At 39.1% G+C, this 26,600-nt stretch overlaps 1 protein-coding gene across 3 annotated transcripts in view; it reads left to right on the plus strand.

Annotated features, from left to right (window-relative positions):
* PPP6R3 (protein phosphatase 6, regulatory subunit 3) overlaps positions 1 to 23,459 on the plus strand; it is a 33,270-nt gene extending 9,811 nt beyond the window's left edge. Inside the window, exons 4-24 of one of the 3 annotated variants that reach the window (XM_010155604.1) lie at positions 288 to 425; positions 929 to 994; positions 1,286 to 1,398; positions 2,036 to 2,149; positions 2,765 to 2,894; positions 3,454 to 3,606; positions 4,106 to 4,255; positions 4,721 to 4,785; positions 6,375 to 6,490; positions 6,867 to 6,952; positions 7,919 to 8,005; positions 8,875 to 8,972; positions 11,095 to 11,149; positions 11,852 to 11,982; positions 13,139 to 13,257; positions 14,649 to 14,802; positions 16,184 to 16,290; positions 17,105 to 17,255; positions 17,794 to 17,811; positions 18,131 to 18,253; positions 21,822 to 23,283. In XM_010155604.1, the coding sequence (XP_010153906.1) occupies positions 288 to 425; positions 929 to 994; positions 1,286 to 1,398; positions 2,036 to 2,149; positions 2,765 to 2,894; positions 3,454 to 3,606; positions 4,106 to 4,255; positions 4,721 to 4,785; positions 6,375 to 6,490; positions 6,867 to 6,952; positions 7,919 to 8,005; positions 8,875 to 8,972; positions 11,095 to 11,149; positions 11,852 to 11,982; positions 13,139 to 13,257; positions 14,649 to 14,802; positions 16,184 to 16,290; positions 17,105 to 17,255; positions 17,794 to 17,811; positions 18,131 to 18,253; positions 21,822 to 21,873 (2,226 nt within the window). In that variant the 3' untranslated portion in view covers positions 21,874 to 23,283. Of the gene's footprint in view, positions 1 to 287; positions 426 to 928; positions 995 to 1,285; positions 1,399 to 2,035; positions 2,150 to 2,764; positions 2,895 to 3,453; positions 3,607 to 4,105; positions 4,256 to 4,720; positions 4,786 to 6,374; positions 6,491 to 6,866; positions 6,953 to 7,918; positions 8,006 to 8,874; positions 8,973 to 11,094; positions 11,150 to 11,851; positions 11,983 to 13,138; positions 13,258 to 14,648; positions 14,803 to 16,183; positions 16,295 to 17,104; positions 17,256 to 17,793; positions 17,812 to 18,130; positions 18,254 to 21,821 lie in introns of all 3 variants that reach the window. The other 2 variants (XR_727920.1, XM_010155603.1) reach the window with 2 other exon arrangements.
* The last annotated feature ends 3,141 nt before the right edge of the window (positions 23,460 to 26,600 follow it).

Raw genomic sequence — 26,600 nt, forward strand, 5'->3', positions numbered from 1 at the left:
ACCAAAAAGGAAAGCTGGCCATGCATTGGATAAGTAGTTTACGATCAGCTTGAGGGAGGCCCAAGACATACTGCACATATTATGGGACTGTCCTGTGTCACTTTTGCAACTTTATATGTGTGTATTAATTTATCTTACATTGAAGTGCAAGCTTTAAGTAGCAAAAACATCTAAGAAGTTCTCCCTCCTGCCAAATGGAGAAAACAAATGAGAAATTAAAACTGGTTGGTGTAATTTACCATGTAAAATACAGATATGCAAATATAAGCTTACTTTTTAATTTCTAGATTGTGGATTTTTTAAAGAGGAAACATGACTTTGTAGACCTCATCATTAAGCACATAGGGACCTCTGCAATCATGGACTTGTTGCTCAGGCTACTGACTTGCATAGAACCTCCACAGCCCCGGCAAGAAGTGTTAAATGTAAGTAAAATGTCCCCAAGGATTTTTGTCTGACATGTGTGAACTGTAAGATGGCTTATCTCCTGCTGGTTTTACCAAGTTTATTTCTTCAGTGTGCCATCATGGATGTGTGGGGTTTTTTGTTTAGACCTGTCAGTACTTTTCAAGTGGAGCCACACTGCTCATGGGAACAACTGAGTACCTGGGTGGCTGGTCTCTTCACCTAGTCTTGATATCTAACTTACAGCTGCCCAATGAAGTTTCTAAAATGTTTTGGGCCTTACCGAATCCTTTTTTGACATCAGAAAGTTTATTTAAAAATTATAGCTAAGGCCTTTCTTTCTTTACAGCTGCTCAGAAACACTAATTTTTCCTTTCTTCTGAAATACTGTTAGTCCTTGTTTAGAAATATTGACAGTATGACTTGGGACTATTGTCAAATGACTTAAATGAATTGAAATTAATGAAATTAACTAAATTCACTTGGATAACAGTCATACTAACACCTACAAACACTGTTGCAGTGGCTAAATGAGGAGAGAATTGTCCAGCGGCTTGTGGAAATTGTACATCCATCTCAAGATGAAGATGTAAGTATTGGCCTGACACTCTTCTAGGTTTGCCTCTTCAGCACGTTGCTGCACAGTGTAATGTTAGACCTTTTAGCCTTATGGCTTTCTGCTTGCTTTTTTCCAGTAAGCTGCATTCAGTGTTTTAGTATGGTCATTTGAGGGAGGGTTTTGGGTTTTTTCCCCCTCACTCTCTTCTCCCCTTGAGTAGGAGAGGCTTACGTTGAAGTTGAAACCCTCACCTTTCCTACTTGAAGTACATTCCAGCATGTTGTTAGTCTTATGGTGAAAAGCTGTGTTTGTCTGTTCCAGAGGCATTCAAATGCATCACAGTCACTCTGTGAAATCATTCGTCTAAGCAGAGATCAGATGTTACAAGTACAGAACAGTTCAGAACCAGATCCACTGCTTGCAAGTCTGGAGAAGTAAGTTGTCTTGCTGAATTTCTGATTTTATCTTCAGCTCATAAAAAAGTTTAACTTTTGACCTTGAAGACCTTTAGAAATGGTAAGATGAGTTTTCTTGGCTACCTGTCACTTGTCTGTATAGTAAAATAACTTGGCAAGTAAGCAAAGCCCACTTGGAGGACTTCCTTGGGAGGAGGGGGTGTGTGTCTCTTAAAATATTTCCTTTGCTGCCAGAGTTAGCAGATCAGAGATGTGGACAGTGCTTGATACTGTGCACAGGACTTGTGGGAGACTGGTTTTGTTTCAAATTAATCTAAGGGTATGTTTCTGCTAGAGAAGATTCTCCTCTTCCTTTTGCTGGTTTCAGGTTTGTGTGGCTGTTACGGCAAGCTGAATCAGGGTTTTGATCTGACTGAGAACTCCCTTTTCATGCTGTTGGTTGTCAGATCAAAAAATATGCCAATGGAACAAACAGGAAAATACAACTGGGGCAGTGAGGCTGGGAGTGATTGTCCTGGTGGTACCTGCTAGATTGAAATAGCTACTAGTTTTCTTTGTATTATCCATTATTAAATTTACGTGGGTGAATGGTAGCTATGCTGTTAAAAGCTGTATCCTGAAGTGTTATATCTGATGCCAGTGCTTTTCTTTTCAGACAAGAAATCATAGAGCAGCTGTTGTCTAATATTTTTCATAAAGAGAAGAATGAATCTGCAATAGTCAGTGCAATCCAAATACTATTGACCTTACTTGAGACAAGACGACAGACGTAAGTGGTGTTTGTTTCACTGAAATTATGCCTGCATAACTTAACTACTGTTCAGCAATAGCAAGTGTTGTCCATGTACTCATGGCTGCACCATCTTTGTGGCGTGTTGTAGCTGGAGATGTAAAAGGGCAGACTGAGTGATTGCAGTTGGCATTACTACACTTTGATCAAATGACTGGTCTGTCTGCAGTTTTTGTAGAAGCTAGTTGAAATGCCACTTGATAGATCAGGTTAACTACATCTCATCAGTGCAGTGAGTGGGTGCTGACTGTTGAAGTTATTTAGAATTTTATTACAATTTCACTTTGAGAAACTGCTGAACAGATCTCTGGTCCATTCAGCTCTCTGTCTGCCTCAAAAGAGGAAATAGAACAGCTGTAATGCTTAATCTCAAAACCATATTGGAGATTTTAAGCACAATAAATGTAAAAATATTAGGGTTAGTGTTTGGAAAAATCGTGTTCAACCATTACTTCTCAATATATATTTGTAATCTTGTGTTTTTACTCACCTCTTTATTCTTTGCCTTCAGAACCATCGCACTCTCAAAAGCATACTTTAAAGATGATTTACAACTGGTTTTGATACTAATTATTAGATTTGTGTGTGTTTTAGGTTTGAAGGCCATATAGAGATCTGTCCTCCAGGCATGAGCAATTCAACATATTCAGTCAACAAAAGTGTTTTAGAAGCCATAAAAGCACGACTTTCGTCCTTCCATGAGCTCCTACTTGAGCCTCCGAAAGTAAGTGAAACGTGTTACCAAATGAATTGAAACAAGACTGTGACTGTATTTTAGGTAGATTATACTAACAAACAAAACCCAGTTTGACAACTTTCGGGCCAGTGCCCAGGCTCCTTCCCAACCTGTTGTGAGCTTTGCTGCTCATTATTGTTGTCCCTGAGCCAATGTGTTGTGCTAATCTCTGATTGGCAGAATAGCCTTGAAGCAATTATGTCTTTCTGCAAGCAATAAAGACTTGCTATATATTCTCAAGGTGAGCCCTGTTTTCTGCTTGGAAATCGTATGTGGATAGGAAACATGGACTATGGATGCTTCAGTTGTTTGAGACTTTACAATGTTGTTGGTTTCATGTGGCTGGTTTTAGTGCTTCCTGTGTGAAGTTAAAATAATCCCTAGTGTTCTTAACTAAATACTGCTTTTTTGCAGGATGGATGTAAGACTGTTGCTCAAGGACTGGTTATATATATTTTTAAGCACTACTGTGCCATTGTGCCTAACAGTGAGCTGTTTTTTAAAGATACTTTAGTGTGTTTTAGGTACATACCTCATTCTTTTTCAGAAAAGCGTCATGAAGACAACCTGGGGCGTATTGGATCCACCCGTGGGAAACACGCGTTTAAATGTGATTAGATTAATATCTAGCCTTTTACAGACGAATATAAGCAGTGTGAATCAGGAGCTTATAGAGCTTAACAGCATAGGAGTAATACTGGTAAGAACTTTATGCTGCCTTCTTTATTTTTATCGATTGCTATTAAGATCTTGTCTGTTTCTTCTGTCACTGTGGATAATTTGTCATATATTTTCCAGCTTATCTTTTCAGTCTGTGTTTGTTGTGGCTTCTACTGCACAGTTTAAGAACTTCTAATACTGGATTTTACTGTTAAATTCATCTATGAAGTCAGCATTTTCCTTGAATGGTTCTTAATCTTAAATACATTAAATAGTTTTCTTAATGAAAACTTACTTTTTTCATCTGTGTGTTCTGAAGTTTTCAGCCGTGTTCAGTGCTTCTGGGCTGCTTTCATTCTTTTCCAAAGCTGTTCCCTCAAAACTCCTTTTCCTGTCTCAATGATTTATTAATAGTTGACACACCAAATGGTATCTCAGCACTGTACTATAAAGGTACCGTTATTCTTGGTAGTTCATAAGTCTTCAAATCTCTGAAAGCAAGATGTTTGTGCAATTTGTTGTGTGAATTTGTTTTTCAGGACATGTTCTTTAAGTATACGTGGAATAACTTTTTGCATACTCAAGTAGAAATCTGTATTGCATTGATCCTTGCGAGTCCACTTGAAAGCACAGAAAATGGCACAATTACAGATCAGGATTCCCCTGGGGACAATCTCTTACTGAAACATGTAAGTTGTGGTCTTTTGGGAGTGTCCTGAATTTTCCTGTTTCCTGGCTATTGTAACAGTTGATCTTGGAGAAAATGTATTCCAATTGTACTTTATAGAATGAGCAGGAATATTTTTCTGATTTTTCTTCAAATGTCAGTTCAGAGTCCCATAGAGTAGATTTTTGCAGCCCCAAGTGAACATGCATGCAGAGCTGCAGGTACTCCTTTTCCTTGAAGAAGTTCCTCTTATTTTTAAGAATTAAATATGCTATTTCAATAGCTTTCTGCTACTACAACTTAGAAGCTGTAAAGAGAGGTAGAGTTAATGTAGGTTTAGCTTTTAGGTTTCTGGTTGGGATCTGACTGCAGCTTCTGGACTTTAAACCGTGTTTATCCTGCACCTGAGATTAACTGTCTTTTAAGACTTTGTTAAAATGCATAATGGTGTTCTGTTTCTACTAAGCATATTTTGTTTTTTTCATAGCTCTTCCTTAAGTGCCAATTAATAGAACGGATACTTGAAGCATGGGAGATGAATGAGAAGAAACAGTGAGTGACTAGTTTTCCCATTCCCTGCAACTGTCTGCATAGCACTTGAATTGTGAAATGAGTGTATGACCAATTCATAACATTTGGCCAGTTCAAAAAATGTATCTTAGTATTTGGATTAGAACTTTCTCTCATACCATTTTTTTGGTAGCATTCTAATGCTTTTTCCCATGACTATTTGAGAGTACAGTAGTTTCTCATTCTTGCCATGTGTAAGATATTACTATGACCTTCAAAGCCTACCCATCCTCAAGTACAGAAACATACTGTAAGTTTTGAGAGGGTAGGAAATACTTTATTCCAGTAAACAACTGAAAATTACTTACAAACCCATCAAAGCATATTGGGGAGCAACAGACTCCAAAGTGGTAAAATCCTATTCCTCTGTAGTGGAATACCTTCTAAAAGCATATGTTTCTGAAGGGATGGAAGTTCAAGGAGCTAACGTTGTCTGAAGCTGTGCGTAACGGGAGAAAAAATCCTCAGTCTTCACCTGAGGTGGTAAAACATTTCTCTGAAAGCTTATGAATTTGGCCTAGGAGATCCTGAACTGTAAATGTTGGCTCTAACTTGTCAAAATACTGAATTAGCTGACTGGGATAGTGTTGCTGGTGTATTATTTGAGACAGTTCTACTTGCAAAAATACTCCTGTTCCCATTTGATATGAATTAGATCGTAAATACATGGCAGATGTAACTGACCTGAAAATATGGATGTTGAAGCAGGTGAAGAGGGTGGTACCAAGAAAGGGAATGTGAATTAACTTAACTGTGGAAAACAGGCTCTCCCAAATGTCTTCTGGTTCATATCGTACTCTCCTGAGGTTATAGAGAACTGCCAGCTTTATCAGCAATTAGACTCTCATAGGAGAGAAGCATGGAAAGCTGAATTTCCATACATTCAACCTAAAACTATTCTTTGGTTGAATAAGAATGTTCTTGGCCCAGTGCTTACCTAAGGGATGAATTTATTAAATATTTAATCTCACATTTGCAAATACTAATGCAGAAAATATTGTTGTAAACCTCAGATTGTGCTTTTATCTGGAAAGAACTGATTTTTATTTGAGAGAAATGAGCAGACTGTTGTAATTCACCCATTTATCCAATTTTATACAGTTATGACTCCAAGTATAAAAGATAAGTGTTAGCTTAGCTGCTTCAGGAAATATTTTTTTTTTCTTTTTATGCTTTTGTATCTCTTAACATTATTTTGAGCAGCTCTAGAAGCTGGAGCGTGACTCCTTTCTGACATAGTACGAAGCTGTTTGATTCACTGGGATTAATAAGCATTTGCTAAGAGGTATAATTGTATTCTAGACTCTTTGGCTAGGCACTGCCAAGTCGGTCCACTCTCGAATACAAACCCTCTTTACGGCATGTCCTGTATTAGAAACAATAACCTTTGTCATCCGTGCATGTTGCTTGTTTTGAATGTACTTGTAACCTGAGCAGTTGAGGAAATCAGACAGGAATCTCTGTTGCTGTTTGTCTTGTGCAACTGGTTGACTCCGGTAGTGTGTTATAACAAAACAGAGTAGGACAGTTGCTCTGAGTGTGGGCAGTTGAATTCTTTTTGTCTCTTGCAGGGCGGAAGGAGGCAGACGGCATGGCTATATGGGTCATCTGACAAGGATAGCAAACTGTATCGTGCATAGTACGGATAAGGGGCCAAACAGTACGCTAGTCCAACAGCTCATTAAAGGTATTTATTGTTAATGGCCTTAAGTTTGTCTTCATGGATTTAATTATCAGATTTTGAGGAAATGAATCAAACTGAAATTAAAGACAACTTGAAAAAGGAAAATATTTCAGGTGCATTCAGTTTAAAACCAGCCATCCATAAACATGCCTGGATCTTTTTTTCCCAACAGTAGCAAAGGTCCCTGAAATAAATGCAAAGAGATGCTGACTTGCTTAATTTGGACTTGTTTGCTAGATGGAGTAATCCTTATGGATTTAGGAGGATGTGTATGTTCTTTGCAGTATTTCTGGTAGAGCAAAAGAGAATAATTAAAAATTAAGACATGCTCAATTCTCAGCAGTATTAAGTTGAGGGATTTTTTTGTTTCCTATGCTAGAGCTTCCAGAGGAGGTCAGGGAGCGATGGGAGACATTCTGCACAAGCTCTTTAGGAGAAACGAACAAGAGGAATACAGTGGACCTGGTAAGTAGTGGTGGGTAAGCTATTATAACTGCTGCTCTTTACTTGGGCCTCAGCTGCTTCTTGTCAGCAGCACAACCAGTCTTCCCCAACTACCACGTACTTGGGGAAGAAAAGAATCTATGAAGCACCTGACTTCACGTGGGACTTCAACATGGAGTTCTAGGGGTGTGCAGAATAATGCGACACATTATAGTGCAGTATAAGTTTTGTCATCTGTAGATTTGCTTTATGCTAGTGGTCCTTCATACAGTATGTCTTAAGGGTCAGCTGTCACTAAGGTAATTTTAGCTGGGGCAGCAATTAGGTGAAAACTTTTGGAGTGCTGTTTTGATTGAAGATGAGTACAGCTGAGAATATGTAGCTTAGACAGCAGTGTGACAGAGCCAGCTATGCCCACTAGTTCTATGTCAAATCATCAGGAAAATACCTTCTTTCAAGGGTCGTGTTTAAAACTGATTGCTGTGGGAACAAGTCCCTATTTCTTTCTGCAAGTACACATTGGTTACAAATTTCTGAAGTTTAGTTCTTTGTCTTTCTCTAAATACTGTAGACACCCAAGACAGTTTCCCTTTAGTTGTTATATATAGGAAAGGAGGAGGATCTCTGTATATAATGTAGTATTTTGGTGACTGCTAATTCACTTGCTGTTCAGCATATTTCATGCAGTACAAAGACAAGATGCAAGTTTTGTCTCGTGTTTTAGATAACTTAGCTGTAGGACTGGCTTGTTTAGGTTAAATAGTCATTCTGAAGTAGTCAAAAGCTTTGGCTTTTTTGGTATCTAATACTTGTGTGTTAATGCTATTGCTATACCATATAAAACAGGCCCTAAATTATTTCAATTTCAGTTTTTCCAAAAGACTCAATTTCTTGCTATGATATGAAACTGGAAGATTCATCCAGACAGTGTGAGGGTACCTGAGTGGCTGTCACGTACTACACCACTGACTCAATTCTTCTGTCTAGGTTACTACCTGCCACATTCACTCTTCCAGTGACGATGAAATTGACTTTAAAGAAACTGGCTTCTCGCAGGATTCTTCTTTGCAGCAGGTGAGTTGAATTCTTTCAACAGCGTATGTTGTACTTTCTGTAAAAGTTAGTACATTTGGTTAAAAGTAGTGGAACTTGTATTTCTATTACAAGCAAATACAAATCTAGAAAGTTTAAACTAAGACGTATGCATGCATACAACTGGATAAAACCCAGGCTTGTGGCTTTTTAAAGCAAGTCACAGTACCTTGGTTCACCCTCCAGTTGTTGGCCTTCGGTCACGCTCTATTCAGATCTCTACTCGTTAGGCCTAAGTACACGTTTTGTTTATCAGTGAAGTCGAACACAGTTTCTGTGTTAACTTCAGTTCTTACTAGATGTTGAATTTTGAAATGGTGGCTTCTAATTGTGTTTTGTGGCAAGCGTGACTTGCTATGAAAGCAAATACGGGTTTCTGTTTGGTTTTGCTAATAGATTTTTTTTTTAATATTGACCCTTATTTTGATGGGGAAACGAGTATTGGCTATTTGTTACATGTTCTTATGAAACTGTGCTTCAGTATCTGTATATAATGTACTTCTGTGCTTACCATTTATAACTTATTTTGAACAAAGAAAACTTTTTCTTATCTGTAGTATACTGCGTTTCACTGCTTGTTTGGGGTGCATTTGGAAAGGTGCTGATTAACATGTGGTTAAACTAGAGTTTTAACTTCCTTATTGAGAGCTGCTGTTAGACTGTCTTTCAAGTGAATAGGTGTGTAGTCAGTGTTGCCACTTTAAATTCAAAGGCTTAAGAAAAATCCTTTTCCTGTCCTTTTTTGTTTAGATTAGAGAGACTTTTTAATTTTTTTGGAGCAAAATGGGCAAATAGTGTTTAGAGTATTATTAGAATCATTATATCACTGTCGTTGGTCCTGGGGTTGCCAGGCCTTTTCTGATTATCAGATGCAACAAATGACGTCCAATTTTATTGACCAGTTTGGCTTCAACGATGAGAAGTTTGCTGATCAAGATGACATTGGCAAGTGAGTATGGCGTTACACTGGCTTTGACTATGGTCTTGGGATTTTCCTTTTATATTGTGTATTTGGCTGTGATTTTGCTGATGATAAATACAAGCCGTTACCGATGCGAGTTGCCAGTCGATCCTGTCCTTTTGTACCATCTGTGTGCATTGGTAGACACCTCCTTGAACAGCTTACAGAGGAAAGCAACCGTTATCTTCCATTTCTCATGTCCTCGTGCCAACAGGAGAACACAGTCCTTGTGAATAACTGAATTATAACTCTGCTTTTGAAAGCTGTGTCTGTCCAAGGACGTTTCATTGCTGGGGCACCTTCCCTTTCTCTGTGCCCTCAAGCTGATATCCTACCCCCACCCGCCCCCCACACAAAATTTGTGGAATGATTACTTTTTTTGTTCAGTCTATGTACCAGACCAGATGAATAGCTCTACTTTTAAGTTTTCCTGGAAAAGAATACATGAGCAACAAGTCTGTGAGTGTGCTTTTCTGAAGGGGATAGTAAAGAGGGGCTGTGTAAATCTACCTTTGTTTTCAAGGTTAAGGCAGTTAAGTCTTCCTACAAATAGGGTAAGTGATGAGGTGATGAGAACAATCTTTGTCAGGTTAAAACAAGCAAACAAACGCCCCACAAAAAAACAACACTGAAATAAAAAATATCCCACAAAAAAACCCACCAACCCCCCCACCTCCCCAACAACACCACTCCACACAAACAGATCTCTTTTTTTTCAGTTCAAAGTAAACTGAGTTCATAATAGGAAAGGGAAAGAATGGGGTTTCTTGCTGAAAATAGTTTATCTTAATTTTTGTAAGACTTCACAGCTTGGGATGCAAGCACATGCAGCTAAGAGTAAAAAGCATTACTTGAAGCTGGTTTCTAGAAGGGTTAAAATACAATGACACGTCTTCATACTCTTCTGAAAGATGGGCTTAAGTGATGGTTGACTGAAGTTTGCACATGCCATCTGAGAAGCATTGCTGCCTTTTTACACCATGTAATCTGCTGAGGTTAGAGATTGATGAGATGGGAGAGGAAGCAATTTAGGATACCCTCATAGAAGCAAGTGGATTTTGGCAAGGATAGGAGTTGGAATTCCTTCGAGATTGTGTCTTTGGTAGTTTGTGGTCTTCACAGAACGATGGTGACTACTTGTGTAAGCATATCTCTTGAGATTTGTGATAGATGTACTGATGATATACTCAAGACTTGAATTAACCTGCGGATAAAGTTACTTTGACATTAGGCCTTTTGTGCAAGTGTCAATTATACCTTAAACTACCTTCTTACTGTTGTACAGTAATTCAGGTGGTAACTTGCACAGTAATTCAGTCACACTTAAAATTCATGTTCCTCTAGACCACTTAACCTTGTTCCCTACTTTGTCATGCAGTGAGGATTAGAGGAAGAATAGCATGTGCTCTGTGGAATGCACTGCTATATGTGGCTAGAGAAAGAATATATTAACTTTTCCAGAAGTCTGATAGTATTTCCCACCTTTTCCTCCTGTGTTGTTTTGCTTCCCCTAGAGACTCGGTTTGCCTAATGCTATTTTTAGTCTAAGACGTGTAGTTACTTTAGAGAAACTGCTTAATAGCTTGGTATGTGAAGGTGTGTAAAGCCTATTTTTAGTGTTCAGTTTGCCAGAAAAGGTTCAGTGATTGGTTTTAAAAATACATATATATCTTTGGGAAACAGAAGTGGATATATGTTTTCATTTTCTCTTCCTGTTGAAAAGGTCTGTTCTGTAGGAGGAGTCTGCAGGCTGTATCATGGTAGACTGTTAGGCATTCTTTAGGCCTGCTTGTTTTTTCCAATGCATATAAGTACAGTATTTGGGATTTGTGTATATAAATTACAGTTGCTTGGGCTTGTTGCATCTTCACAGCTATCTGTAGGATAGAGGTGACACTGTTCTGTATTTTTGTTTGAAAGACTTCACGGTTAGAAAAATCACATCAATGCCAGGTCTCCTCAATGTGGAATTTGACTGGTTTTTGTTGGAAATTACTTCGTCTCTAATATTTTTAGATTACTGGAAAATGAGCAACCTAAGAGAAACTAAATGTCTCCATGTCATAATACAACCTCTTGTTTTATTGCGTACATCTGCTTTTTCTTGTAGTGTTTCTTTTGATCGGGTCTCAGACATCAACTTTACTCTCAATACGAATGAAAGTGTAAGTATGTGTTCCTGTACTGCCAGATAAATCAGTGTCTTAAACTGTGGTGTGACCTCAGTTTTGGTGGTGGTTGGTTGTATTTACTCCTTTGATGTGTAATCTTTTGGAAAATAACTACCCTACCTTGTTACTGTATTAGGGGATCTTTTTAATAATTGGAAGATATGATTGTTTGTGGTCAGTATTAAACGGATCCTGCTCTTGAACCTGACCATACAAATTAGAAGCAATTCCAAGTTGTGCGTATTGCACACTTGCGTTTTATGGGTAGAAGCTTTTTCAGTCTTCCGGTGTGGTGCCAGGGAAGTAAGGACAGACTTCAACCCTAGATGCTGTTTGTCAGTTGAGTTGAGGCAGGCCCCATTACGGAGGATAAAGCTGGAGTGCTCGGTGGTGTGGTTATCTGAAAAGCTCTTCAGTGTCGTTCCTGCATGCTGTTCTTTGAACATGGGGGAATCTCCTGGCTGTTTTTTGACGGTCCACTCAACTTGTTATCAGCTGAGTAAAACAAGCAGCACTGAATATTTTCTTGACAAGCTTTGTTTTTAAGACATTCTGGTTTTCGGCTGCTTTTAGAGAATTTTTTTCCCCGCTGATACAAGATGCTTTTCAGAATATTCACACAATCCTAATGTTTACTAATGTAAGTAGAATGGTTAATCATGAATATATAGATTCTTCTACTTTTGCTGTATTTAGGGCAATATAGCCTTGTTTGAGGCATGCTGTAAGGAGCGGATACAACAGTTTGATGATGGTGGCTCTGATGAAGATGACATTTGGGAAGAAAAACACATTGCATTTACGCCAGAATCCCAGAGGCGTTCCAGGTAAGGAATGTATTTTTCATCCACATAGCAATATAATGATCCCTCAGTACTGAGCATGTCTTTTGGTACAGGCTGTCCAGCATAACCAGCTATTTCCATTCTGTGGAGAAATGAATAGAGGGGTGGCTCTAGTGTCTCTTCCAGCCATAATTTGCAGAAGGTGGTAACAGCTGCTCTGCCTGCCCAGGTCTTCCTGCACTTTAGCTATTGTAACTTGTATTTTTCCTGCTGCTTATTCTTTCCCTCTGCTTTTAAATCTGCTCAGCCATTCTTGCCTTGGACAAGGCAGTCCAGCTCCACACCTCTGTAGACCCTGCAGTCTTCTCTACAGTAACAGTGTGCTTGTGTACAAAACTTCATGGGAAGCTGCATTGAGGGGAAGGAGCATCTGGTCCCCCAAACTCTCAGGGCTCTGCAGCCTCTCTTAATATCTAGTGAATTTTGTCCCAGCGTGGTCTTGGCTTTTCTGACTTTCTTGTGGCTTGAATCACAAACCCAATCTTTTTCTCTTGAAACCTTCTAAATGCGTGTTGCTAGTACCTTCTGTACAAAATCAGTAATTTTGTGTGCTGGTGGTACTTAACTGTGGTGTGTTTCGGGGACATCCTTACCTTCTCGCATTCCCTTGCTGTTTGTGATAGTTGTGCTCAGCAAGAGTTGAGAGATGCCCATAGGGTTTAAAGTAGGTAGTTAAAGAGGATGCACTGAAATACAGTTGGGGAGACTTTAAAATGGATTTGTTAAAACTTGATTTATTTTAAAAGTCTATTTTGTTAGATTGGTGTTGAAGAGTGGTGTAACACTTCAGTTTTGTGTGAAGAGACACACAGACCTGCAATCCCTGTACACAGATCTGATTCCTTACTTTGTTTTTCTGCTCCCTCTTGCATGGCAGGAGTGAACCCAGTTTTTATTTTTCACTTCCAAATGTGGGGGGAAAAAAGATAGCCTCTTTACATAATGAAGTGAAAAACCTCAAACATTGGTGTTTTTTGTGAGAGATGAGGGGAATACTAACACCTAAGAAATTATCCCTCAGTTAATCTATCAGAAGTAGCAGCTGTTGTAATTCTCTAGCCTCAAACTCTCCAGTATTTCATTGTGCCCAGGGTCTGATACTAAATGTGGAATGTAAACTGTCTCTTTGTATGTTAAGTTCGGGCAGTACGGACAGTGAAGAAAGTACAGATTCTGAAGAAGAAGATGGAACAAAACAAGACTTGTTTGAATCGCACACCAATACAGAGGACAAAATGGAAGTAGACTTAAGTGAACGTATGTAGCTTTTCTCCCAGCTGCTTTGAGTTATAGTTGGAATAAAACCAGTACATTTCCTATCTTAATGAAGTGGTCTTTGCAACTGTAAAGACGGCTTGCAACAGAGCATGCGAATTATGGGAAGTTTGAATTCCTTATGTCTTGAGTGAAGTTATTTAGTCTCTCTAATATTCATGTTTCTACTCTTCAAGAGGAAGAAAGGGAGGAGGAATCAGAAAGGGAAGGATGAAGTGTAATCGTTTTCACATCTCGAATGCCTGCAAAACTGACAGGTTGTTAATCTCCAAACCTAAACCATGGTTATTTTTACTGGAAACTTTTTCGAGCCAACTTTTTGTCTAACAATGCACTCCTTAAAAAAAGGCTCCTACAGAAGCAAAGTGAATTTGCACTGGTCTGGTTTCATGTATGAATCAGTGTGCGTCAGACTCTTGCGTGGAAATGTAACTGATGTTACTGGTTTAAGCTTTCATGTTCATGTCACATTAGACTGAACTGGCTTTAGTTAAATTGGCAGTATTTGTAGGTAAAAGCCCTGTGTTTATCTAGACTGTAAGGAATTAAATTAAAATAGAAGGAAAAGTTAAGGGTTTTCTTTTCTTTTGTCAGATTGGTGTCGTTGGCATCTGTGTGTCAAACAAGTTTTGATCCATGTGGGTCCCCTCCCATATCTGCCTGGGTTGGAATTTCTAATTGCTAGTCAGAGCTTCCTTTTCAGCCTGTTTTTTTGTATGTAAGTGTTAATGAAAAACATGTTTCACTTGGGTAGGTGAAGGATTTTGAATTGACCTATCCTAAATTAAATGCTGTTAAGTCACAGTTGCTCCAAAATTTAAAATCCCAATAAATATTTTAAGTTGCAAAAAGCCTTAAACTTTTCTGAAACTTAGCAGTGGTGTTAGTGCATGAGAAATTATTTAGAGACTGCCCGTACCCATGAGTTGACATACTCGCTTTCTGTGTTCAGAAGAATATGCACAAGAAAATGAAAAGGGGATGAAAATGTCTAAGACTTTTTATTTATTTATTACATTATAGAAATAAGTTTTGAAAAACAATAGAAGAATGTTAATGTTAGCTTAAAGAATAAAGTGGGATTATACTTGTGATCAAGCATGGCTTATTGCTTTTATTCTTCAGATAACCTATATTGAATTTTACAAGAATACTCAGAATTATTCTGCCTTACTAGCAGAATTTCCCTTTTAGGGAATACATTTGTGTGTTAACAGCATATAGAGGATTCTTCTGCCTGTGCTTTAAAGGCTAGTTATAAATTTTGCTGCTCTTTTTGGAATGAACATATAGGGAATCAGTGTGTCAGGGATATGTGCACTCATGTTCTTTATTAAAATTTGTTCCTAATTAACTTGTTGGTGGTTTTTCAGCACCAAATTGGTCAGCTAACTTTGATGTACCTATGGAGACTGCACATGGTGCCAATCTGGATTCTGTTGGGTCTGATGTGTGGAGTACAGAAGAACCTATGCCAGCAAAAGAAACTGGCTGGGCTTCCTTTTCAGAGTTCACCTCCTCTTTGAGGTAAGAATGTTCATGATTCAGAGCAAGGTCTTCACTACTACCTGTCATTGTAGCTGCCATTTCATTTCTCTGGGGTGGCCACCTCTACTCAAGCCTGTGTTGGTGGTATTCTGGTGGAACACAAGGTGTGTGGTGTCCAAAGGGCCCCATGTGTTACAACACTATGATCTACCTCACAGCAGGCCTTTGTACGATGAGTGGATCCTAGCATCTCATTGTTTTAGAGGGTTTTTAAAGAAAATTTGGGTCCTTTAATATTGGTCTCTGACCAGAATTTGGGCTGTGATTTTTTTTTTTTCTCCTTATTTTTTTAGTTTAGATGGGTCCAGTGAAGGGTTGAACGTGAACTTTTGAATGTAAAGGTCATAAAATGTCTGATTGTTTTATGGATGTTACAAAATAAAATAGGTTTGGTTTCTGGGGTGCGGGGAGATGTTGTGTTGTGGTGCTTGTGTGTTTTGCTTTTGGTAGTTTTTTAGGCTTGGTGGGTTTTTCGGGAACTCGCATGGTTATGCAGCTGTGATATCTGGGTTAGGCAGTTCTGCACTATTTTGAGAATGCCTGAAATTCAGTTTCCTTTTTTGGCTTGAACTCTGCATAAAAAATAACTGAAGTGCTCTAAGTAGCTAATCATGCAGATGTAAATCTTGAGTTGCCACATACTGGCAATTGATTCCTTCTCCAGTCAGCAGCCTCATCCTTTTATACATCTGGGTCTCAATTGTCTGTCTGGGCATTAAACTGCTCAGATAGAAAAGTGTGGGTGGTATTTTGTTGTTGTTGGTATCCCCTCCCCTTCCCCTCCCCCAACATGAAACAGTTATTGTTCGGTGCTTGAGGCAGGTGAGATGATAATTACGGGTTTAGAAAATGAAGGTTTTGACTTGCCATGTTGGTGGATGGAAAAGACATTGTTCTGTAAATGGTGAGAAGTGTTTCAGGTGGCCAAATCTTGTCTTTAGAATTCCTTCAGAATGAAAAACTAGTAGTTACACAGTATATATGATTAAGTATTAAGATCACTTTGGTAGTGGATGATGAGCATTTAGAAAGTCCCATTAAAGTTGGAAATTGTACAAGGGAGCCATTGATACTTGTATGCCTTATTCTCCTGGGACATGTCCACTACTACTTGTAATCAAACCAAATAAAACAAGTAAACATAGAACCACTACCAAACATACACTTGGTCAGCTCGTTTCTGGTGGATTTGGACATGCTGAACGAGTTCAGTAATGCTTCCCAAGACCCCTGCGAGAAAACTTGCTTTATTCAGGTTCAGTAGAATTCTGGGCCTCATAGCTTTGATACAGAACTGAAGATACTATTTCAGTCCGCTATTCAGAAGTGTTTATAAAGCTTTTTTGCTTTGTATTTGAAGCTCAAAAGATTCCTTAAGAAGTAATTCTCCTGTGGAAATGGAAACAAACACAGACCCAATTGATCCCTTGAGTGCAAATGTAACTGCTTTTGCAACACGGCTAGAGGGTAAGTACCCTGCATTCAGAGATGCAAACAGAATGAATCTAGGAGGTGTACCGAGAAAAGTCTCCCTCAGTTCTAAAATTGAGACCTCTCACCTGGCTCTGCTGCTGTTCTGCCAGGTGCCAAAGAACTTAGGAACTATTTGAAATAGTTCCCTATTTAAAACAGGAGTCAATGTTCCTGTTACCTCTAAAAAGTCTGCATGTCACGAAAAGTATTACAGAGCAGCTGGGTGTGCTCTGTTAGAGAATCCTCACGGCTGTCAGCACTTAGCTGAGCTGATGTCTGAGAAGAGCGGCTGCTTCTAGTCTCTTCCTAGGTGGCAACAGGCCAGTAGCCTCAACAAATTGAAGTTTCCCCTTTGGGCTCATTCCTTTCCATGTTACCTTCACTATGTGTGCACCAATTCTTTCTGCTACGTGTATGAACTGATTAAATACCAAACATGGACTAATTAGCTTTTTGGATATATTGTTAAAAGATGGAACAAGAAGTGCAGATGAGAAGTCTAGGGACATTACTATGATCCTACTGAAGTCTTGTTCAAGCAAACCCATTGCAGTAGCTTGTCAATCTCAGTCACTAAGTGGCTGGCAAAATGGAAAAAAAAAAAAAGCTAAGGAATGTGTCTTTTCCTTAAGCCATCTCTAAGATGTACTTCTGCTCTGTATATGCAGAAAGGTGACTTTCTCTGTGGGGAAGAATTAAAGAAGTTTACAAAACTGCAAAAATATCTTTCTGGTTGCATTGGCTTGCATGCTTGCTCATGAAACAGAAACGTAACCAGCCATGTACTGAATTACTTGTGTATGTCTAGCCCCAGGAAGTGTTGCTATGGAGGCCAGCTCAGATGGAGAGGATGATGTAGAAAATGCAGACAAGGTAACTGAAACAGTAATGAATGGCAGCATGAAGGAGACACTGAGCCTTACTGTAGATGCTAAAACCGAAACGGCGGTTTTCAAAAGGTGAGAACACCCATTTGTTGTCTTTCCACCCTTGTAAAATGCACATTGTTGGTAGAACACTGCCGTCAAAAAGTTCTTTGCGAGTGATAATTCCTGAGGCTTTAACTAGGAACCTTCTTCCAAAGTAATTGTTTTGAGATTTTACTTCTAGTTGGTTACTATAACATATGACTGTCCTTTATAAAGCTTTAATTTCCATGAAGACTGACTCAGTAACTTTTGACCCTGCTGCACGTTATTGTGCATTTTTGATGTACAATTGCTCTTTTAACATACACTTAGTTGCACATCAGAGCTACGTTTTGGGTTTGTCTCTGAGAGTGAGTTCATGACATAGATTGGGCTGCCCTGTTAGTACCGCATAACCCATACTTTGTATTTCCCTTGGGAGTTACTACCGAGTTTATTAAAGATGGTTATGAGTTAGTTATTCTGCTGATATGTTTCATGGACAGACTTTATTCATGCCAATTTCTGAGGGAATCTTGAATTTCTTTTATACTTTCTTCCTTCTATTTTTGCATACTTCTGGCTTCAGAGTGTTGAAATCCTATCGGTATGTATAGTAAAGGATCATGACTGTGATTGCTACCACTTCAGGCATCGCACACATTCCTTATTTCCTTTCTGATCTTATTTGTAATCACTGTACTTCCTGCCCTTTTATCTAGTCGTTATAATGGATGTAAACACCAGTGCATTATTAGGTGTTTGTAAAACCTAGAGCCGTATGCTTGATCTTCATGTCGTAACCATAACTTAAAAATCCATTTGCATGCAAAATATGGACCCGTCTCCCAGTTTTCTCCTGTTGCCTGAAATTTCCCTGTAAGTTAACTTTAAAAATTACATAATTTCTTTCTTTTTTTTTTAAGTGAGGAAGGAAAATTGTCTACCTCGCAGGATCCTTCTTGTAAATATGTAGTAGAAGAGAATGCAGAGGTTGCAGAAGAGGCTTCGTCAGCTTTGCAGCCTGCTAACAGCAGTCCAGAACAGAGGTAACTGAAGTCAAGGATGCTTTAAACTGTCTAAAATACAGTTTGCATGTTTTTCTAATAGGATTGATCCAAAGAGATGAATTCCTCTTAGTTATCAGCTCTGAGTTTAGCCCAGTCTAAACATGTGCCTGCATCTGTTTTATAAAATTATCACAAGTCACATTTTCTGTTGATTCTAAGACTTTTGAGTTGTCAGAAATGGATTTGCCTTGTACTATTTGTACTGCAGGGTGTTGATAACTATCCCAAAACAATGGGGATATTTATAAGTTAGAATAGTGAATTGGTACATGTATGAAAATGCTGATTTAAAAAAAAAAGGAGAATAAGTTCAACTTTGTCTTGAATTTATGTAAATTAGGCCCACCACTTTTTTCATTCTGTATTCTGTGCTGTATGGAAAGGAAATGGTGCCTTAAGTCATGCTTGGTTTGATTGTGAATCGGTTATTTATTTGCACCCTCGTCTTCATCCGGTGTTAATCTGAATACTTGTATATTTGGAGAAGATTTTTTTTTTTAAGTTCATAAATAACTTGTTTTAAATAAAACTTGCCTGAAAGAGCTGGGCAACCCAGACTGCTCCATTACTTATTGGAGGAAAGAAAAAACACATTTTTCTTTGGGAGCTTGGCCATTAGTGCAGTCTTGGAGAATAGTTACTCAAGATACGATTCCTAGGCGACCACCACGGAACAGAGGAAGCGGCTCTTGTCAGGTGGTACTCCTCTCCAAAAAAACCCCAGGCATTTGACAGCATTTCTCCTGGTGAAGTACTTGTTTGGGTTTTTTCTTTCGGCCTCCCAAGTTACAACAGTGTGGAAAGGTACACAGTCAACTCTAAGTGTAGTATGGCTCCACCAAAATCCAGTGCACATAGGGTGAGATGAATCACCACGTTTTAGAAATGGTTAATGCAGACATTTATGTCTGAGCTTGTTTCTAGACTGTAGTCAGAGCAGGGTTCATCTATATCTTAAAAGCCTAAACCAATGAAGAACTTCAAGGGTGGAAATCTTCTCACCTGCTTTAGGGAAGTATTCAGTGAGGACCTTGCTCTGGAACTTGGATATTCATAAGTACTTTAAAATTAACATCTAGGCAAGAGTTAACTATTTTCCTAGCAGAACTAAGGACTTGTTGAACATCGGGTACAGTCCCGCAGACTTGGTTCTTGGTGTTAAGGCAAAGGGTGGTATGCTGCTGTTTCCTGGTTTGGATGTAATTGAAGGGTGCCCAGAGGAACTGAGCTCTTTCAAGGAAAACAATGGTAAAAAGAAAACCTAAATGTGTATTTACTAAATCCTGAGAATCCATAGGGTTTACTCCTCTTCCTGCAGGGCTGGGCTTGGGGTTGGGGGGTCAGACCTATGCATGTTGCCCTCTTGTCTGGGAGCTGAGGATGTTCTTAACGGGAGCGTGTTCTGTAGGAGAGAGGATTTTGCTTAATTAAAAGCAATTGCAGGAGTTGCTTTTGCCTTGCAGTATAAACGAGGCGTATGATTCTGAAAATCAGAATTCAGTATGTATACACACCTGTTTTCTGAATCTGTTTAACTAGTTGTTTTAATAGTTTAAAAGCTGTTATATTTTCTTGACTTTAATAGACTTCATTATTAGAGAAATATGGTATTTCTCACACAAATGCTGTGAAAGTAGCAATCACTTAAGACCTTGGATGCTACATTATATATCAAGCTGTCTAGCCAAGACAATGCTGTTCTAAGCAAAATTCTAGAGTGTAGCTCTGTGTAGAACTCTACTGCCTGGTCTGATTATACTGTACACAGGCTAAGACAGATGCAAGCATGTGTGACAAATTTAGATTCTGGGTGTCTTAGTTTTGTTTGAGCTGGGATGTCTTACCTCTGTGGTACTGGGTGTTACACTAAAACACCGCCACCTTTCCCTGTAAGCCAGAACTTTCTACTCTGCATAAATGCCATACGTTTAATCAAGTAGGGGATTCTAACTGGTGGGGGGGAGGGGGAAAACACCCCAAAACACCAACCCTGTATACTTTAAGTGGGAGACCCAGAAGCTCTTTCATAGCCTCTTCTTCATCTGAAGGTACTGTTTTTGATGAGCCAATGTTTTTAATGCTGGTAAGCATTAAGTTGTAGGGAAGAAGTCTTTGGGCACTCGATAGCTGCCTTTTGAGTGAAGATTCTTGGTTTAAACCGACAGAGGGCTCACAGAGCTAGCAGTTGGTTGGATCGCTTTTGAGTTGCAGGAAATCGAGGAACTCCTTGCGTTGAATCCCGCTGGCTTCGGCGAAGCTCAGTACTTTCTCTAAAGGTGGCTGTCACAGCAGATCCTCCTATCAGTGCAGTATAAATATCAAGACAAAGATAATTGTGCTTTTGGGGCTCCATGCATGTATGACTAGTGGGAGGAGTCCCCTAGGTAGGTCTTTGGCTGGTGGCCAGCAGTAGTGATCTCTGCTAGGAACCCCGTTCTGTCATGGACTCTTCCAGTTAGGTGACTTACTGCGGGATGGACTGTCAGGCTATCTGTCCATGCAGCACTTGTTTCTTACCTTCCAGGTTTCTCTAAAAAGTGTTTACTTTTGTCTAGTACTGTCTGTCTTTTTGTCTAATGTGTACATATTTTCTTTAAAAAGTGTTTTTAGAGCTTAGCAGCCAAAGACTTAGCTAGGGGACTCCTGCTGGTCATGTGCATGTAGAGCACGGACCCAAGAGTGGCTTCTCTGTGATGTACACCATCAGAGAACAGGAGTTACAGGTAACTTTTCTCATGTGTAGTTCCAAATGGTGTTTATATTCTTTAAGGGAATCTTCAAATGTATTCAGTAGACTTGCACTGAATGGAAGTTGAGATATTTTGCCTTTGTTGCTTACAATTCTTAATATTCTCATGTGCTACTGATTTGATCAGTTTATTTGTGTTGGTACAGAGCAATTGAGCCCGTGTTTACGCTAAGCTTATTATCTAGAAGTGTATGTACTGTTATTTTTTCACTTTTGCAGGTTTGCTCCTTTTCCTCCATATTCCCTGAACAATTCATGCTAATGGACTGAAATTCAAAGTATCTGTGAAATGGCTTTTTTTTTTTTTTTAAGATTAGATTAGTAACCAAGCAGTTTAAGACACTTGTTTTTCCTCTTGTCTTAGCTGCTGACTTTCAAAAGCATCCTTAAATACTCCTGGTACCACATTTTGCCTCACAGAGTAAGATTTGGAGACGTATCAGCAGTATGCTTTTTATTAGTGATTCTCTTAGGGGGATATCACATCTCTCGAGATCACTTCGTAGCTCAGTTAATGAAGTAGCTCAGTCCAACACTCTTCAGTGGTGTGCTCACTTAATAAAGTGCCACGTGCCATTAGCCAGTAAGGACTCCAGAACTGCTGGACTCTAGAAAATAAATGGGATGAGCATGTTATCGTCTTGTGTTGCTTCTCTTCAACTCAGGGGTCGTGCTACACATGATCTGGGGTTGTTGGTTTTGGGTATTGGGGTTGTTTTTATTTTTATTGCACCTCTGCACCTTTTTTTTGGACCTTTCTTGTTTCTTGTATATTTACATCTCTCTTTGGCTTCTTAGGACTGATCAACACACCCATTTAGGAGAGGCATCTGTTAATGGCCCTGTATGATATGTGATGTCCACTACATTGGCTGAAGAAAATGAACTGATATCCAGGTGTTTGAGTGTTTCTTGAGGATTTCATCTAGACCCTGTTGAAGCCAGTCACTGCTGCACTAATTTTGCAAGGGATCAGGACCAGCAACATTTATATTCTAGATTTTAAGACATTGTACAGAAATTAATAAGTGTAAAAATATTGCATATTGAGAAATACCAATAATTTTTGCGTATGTTTATATTGTATTGTTCTAAATAATGGGTAGCCTGTGAAATAAGATCCCGCTACCCATGTAATGATGACAGTAGTGTTACTATAGTTAAAATGGCTGTAAGAATAGTTTTATAAAAAAGTGAATACACAAATCTAATGTATTTGAGACATAACTATTTGACAATTAGTGTGACCAAAGTATTTAGTAGTTTTCATACATTTTTCACCCTGTAAAAATAAAAGAAAAAAAATAATTCATGTTTCTTCTGAAACTGAAATGCCCTATAAATGTTATTTTGGTTGTTTTAGCTTACAAAAGTGATTTAAATAAGAATTTTTTGGTGTTCAACATTTTACAAGTTTTTTAATTGGTAATTGTTTTTTCTGTATTGTTTAAAACAGATCAAATATGTAAGTCTATTGGTAGAGATTTTAAGTATTTATTGCTACAGCTTAGTTGACAGATTGATGTTACTGTAAAGCCATATGTTCTGTTAAGTCTTGTTTGCTTGAAACAATACCTTACAGGTGAAACACTAGAATATTTGAAGTGCACATGGCTTGTTGTGTTTTAAGTGATTCACCTGCCTTTTAACCCATTCACCAAGATTTAACTTAATACCAAGCATTATACAATGGAACGTTTCAGAACAATCTGCGTATTTAAAACGCTATAAACCTTTTAGACAAGTCAAGTAAATGAAATGCCCGTGCTGCTAATGTAATTACAGTACATGCATTTTAAAAGTATATAGTGTTTTTAATACAGATTTTGGCAGCAGAGCATGTTAATTGTTACTTTCACTGTACTAATCTGTGTGAGGCTTTCATTTGTATGTTCTAAACCAGTTTTTTCACAGCTGGTTTCTGTATATATATATAGTGATTATGGAAACTAATTCTGTGTAATTTATAATTTTCTATGTCAGTGTAAAATTCCAACAGCCTTCTCAAACAAACAGAAGCAATATACTGTATATTGCCACATTGTCTGGTGAAAGGGTTAAAGTACTTCACCTCTTGCACTTTTTGATGCAAATCCATTTTTGTTTCTGTAATAGTTATATTCTTTTTTTTTTTACATAACTTGTTTTTGTGACCAGTATTTGAAGCCAAAAGGATACTCTAAACAATGGCCAATGATTTTCTTTTGGAAGGCGTCCCCAAGCAACGTGCCTAAACATTACATTGCATACAGGAAAAAAAACACACATACAAAAAATGTATAATGGCATTGCCCTTACTGCTTCCTCTCTCGCATTTTTTGGCATCCGTGGCACTCGTCATTGCAGACTGTAACAATCAGTTGTGTGAAAATGGAAGAAAGGTGGGGTTGGTAACTATGGTTGCCCTTTTTATTTGTACTTTATAAATGATGGAATCCAGTCACTTTCTAAGTTTGTTTCTTTTTCAGTTCAGAATTACTTCCAGATCAGCTTGACCAAAAATGTTTTGTATAGTAGCTTTAAGGCTGGCAGCTGTCCTTTTATCACACATCTGTCTGTTATTGAACAAGCAGTTTTGGAAACAAACCCACTCATTTCAACACCTGAATCTCAATCCCAACAGAAACTCTAAATACAGGAGAGCGGTGTGTTTGCTTACTTAAGTTTGACGTTTATAAGGAATAAAACTTTTGTCCTTTCCAGTAGAGCTCTTTTGTCCCTTGCTGGCATGTTGGGTTAATTAGCCACACGGCCATGAAAAGTGAAGGAGATAATGGCAGCAAACGAGTTGAAACTTTTTCAGCCCTGTTGCCTGCAGTCCAGCAGAGTCTTCTAGTATGTTGTCCTTGTGTTAACGAGCTGTCTTAACAGTCCACTACCCTGCTCATACTGAGCTCAGAATTGAAAAGGGGGAGTATTTTGTCCCCCTTCCCTCTGTTCCTGACACGTAACATGAGTGGAGTGAAGATGTGAGAAGTGGTGGTGAGTGGAATTCACCCTTCAGTGTAGTTTGCCTTCTAATTAAAGGGTGCAGTAGAGGTAAACTATTGTTTTACCTGATGCTGATTCCAGTGATCCTGAGGGTTCTTCCCTACTATTGCATTTGTTGTTTAATGGCTTGTGTGGGAGGTGAGTTAAGCCTGGGATTTAGCCTAGATGTGGCGTAGTGTGAGCTTGTTCTGAGGTGGTGTAGGGTGTGTTTTACCCACTCTTGTACAAAGAATCCTGAACTTGAAGGGACAGTCTTGGAGGTGTGACTTGGGGGAGGGAAGTGGGGGTGTATGGGTGTGTACACACACTTTTTGCCATCATTTACCAACACTTTACACAAGGTTGCAGTACAAGGGTTTGAACATACTTGGAGAGTTACAGTGAATGGCTGTAGGACGCACCCTGTTTAATCAAATCTGACTTGCATGCAATGGAATTTGAGTTGCTTTTATTAAAAGATATTTTAATGCATTTGTGAGATGGACTAGTCTAACACCTTTCTACAGGTTTGACTTCCTGCAGTGTCTTTAGCAGCAGTTAGGACGAAGTTAGCTTGCTTGGAATGGCTCCTGCTGATTATATGCATTGCCACCTTTCACGATGCTTTTTGAACTGGATAGAGGCTCAGTCGCTTTGAGGAATCGTGATGTTGGTTGAGATCAAAGGGCGATGGGTCTAACCCTCCAGGCTTCTCTGGGGAAGGACTTTCACTCAAGGAAGAGTGTGTTGCAAGAGTGGCTAGACCAGCAGTGTGCGCAATAGCTCGTTGCCTTTTCAGACCTGTGTCTGATCCCTGGGAGTGCAGATGCCTCACATCTTCTTGACCAGTTAAATCATTATTTTTAAGTGTAAGTCTTGTACTAGATTTTATAACAGGATTATTCCGTTTACATAAAAGTGTAAGCTGTTGTCTTGGCTAACATGATTAAGCAAGCATTCGGCCTGTTGGGTGAGTGGGCAGGTAATCACTGAGAAGACAGCAGGGTAATTGGAACAATCTCATCTCATTGTAAGTGCAGCCGGGTGTGACCACGCTCTTGAGTGAAACCCACCCTCTTGCTCCTGTTAAGCCTTGTATCTACCTCTTGACAACAATGAGTTCTGTACAGTCGTGGGCATACTCCTGTGTGAAATCCACTGCGGAGTTCTGACTGACCTGTGAGGAAGATGAATCAGGTTGTTACTATTATTCATTATAAACTTACCTTCCTGTTTAAATTGGCTTTAATTTTCTTGGAGATTTTTTTTTGTTTTCTGACGTCTTGCACAGTGATATCAGGAAGTAGTTACTGTGTATAACTGATGGCTCTGTTGATAAACAATCACCTCTGACTGTCTCGGAATAAATAGCGCTTTCTCCAGTGGAGTGCAAGTGCTTCAAGTTTCATTGTGAAAATGTCTGTATTGTTTCCCAAACCAGGATGGGGAATAGAAGTTAATGCAGCAGCAACAAGCCTTTTCTGAGTTTTTAATGTCTGTATTTTAGTTTCTGCATCTTGCTTCCAAACAGGTAAGACTGTTGTTTGAATATGTAAGGTTACAGCCTGGAGGAAGCCTAAGGCAATAAAACTGACCAATGCTCAGCATTACAATGGAGGCATCTTCCTGTTTGCTTTAGGACAGTTTGTGCCCAGTCACCCAGGTTTTTGGGCTGGCAGACAGTCATCCAGAGTAAGAACCAAATCTCTGTGGTTGAGTAGACTTTGTCACCCGTGTCTCATGAGATTCTACTTGGACATTTGCTCAGGTGAAGTTGGTTTTGATTGTCTCACTACTTCAGTCTGTATGATAATTATGTAGATAATTATCATAGATAATAGGTGGCTGGTTCTCAAGAGCATAATAGACTTTGTTTTTTCAGATGGAACCTGAACCTGTCACTTAACAGATCTGTTGGGGCTGCTTTTGAATCCCTGTGTGCCACTCTTATGTCTGTGTTGGTGGGGGTGTGTGTTTTTTATGCCAAACAGAATTTAGGGTTTGGAAAATCCCTCTCTGCTGTTTTCTCAAATGCAAGATGTCAGGTGTCAGCTGTCTTCTGCTGGTCCTTCTATTAGACAGTGGCACCAGACTGCTAAGATAAAGCCTGCTGATGACCTCCTTTCTTTTGTTGGAGTTCTCCAGAGCAGTTTTCCTGCTATATCCTTATCGACACACTTGTCACTCTGTGTGTGAGGGGGGGGTTCTTCTGTAGTCACTGCTAACCCGTTGTTTTGAAGTGGGCTTTCAGATGAGGAGGGTTCCGCTTCTGAGTGCCACAGCGGACTGCCAGCGTGCAGATGGGAAGAGGGTAGTAACTGGGACCTGAGATGTCCGTGGGACTGTGGGGTCCTATTCTTTCTCTGGAGTCACTTCAGAATTAAGTAGCTTGAAAAGGGCTGAGGAAGCATGGAGGTTTTTAGGTTTTATGTTTAAAATACTGGTACTGTGCGTGTTTATTTGAGGTACTCTAAAGACCAGTCTGAACTGGGGAAGTGCTGGGTGACTTCCTGGTAACTCTGTTGTTTCACGTGTATTATTTACATGATTCATACACGGTAATCAATATGAATTATGTCCAGGCACTTAAGACAGTTTTTTAACTAC

The sequence above is a fragment of the Eurypyga helias genome, unplaced genomic scaffold (assembly GCF_000690775.1).
Source record: "Eurypyga helias isolate BGI_N326 unplaced genomic scaffold, ASM69077v1 scaffold5717, whole genome shotgun sequence".
In the NCBI taxonomy this organism is placed as follows: Eukaryota; Metazoa; Chordata; class Aves; order Eurypygiformes; family Eurypygidae; genus Eurypyga; species Eurypyga helias.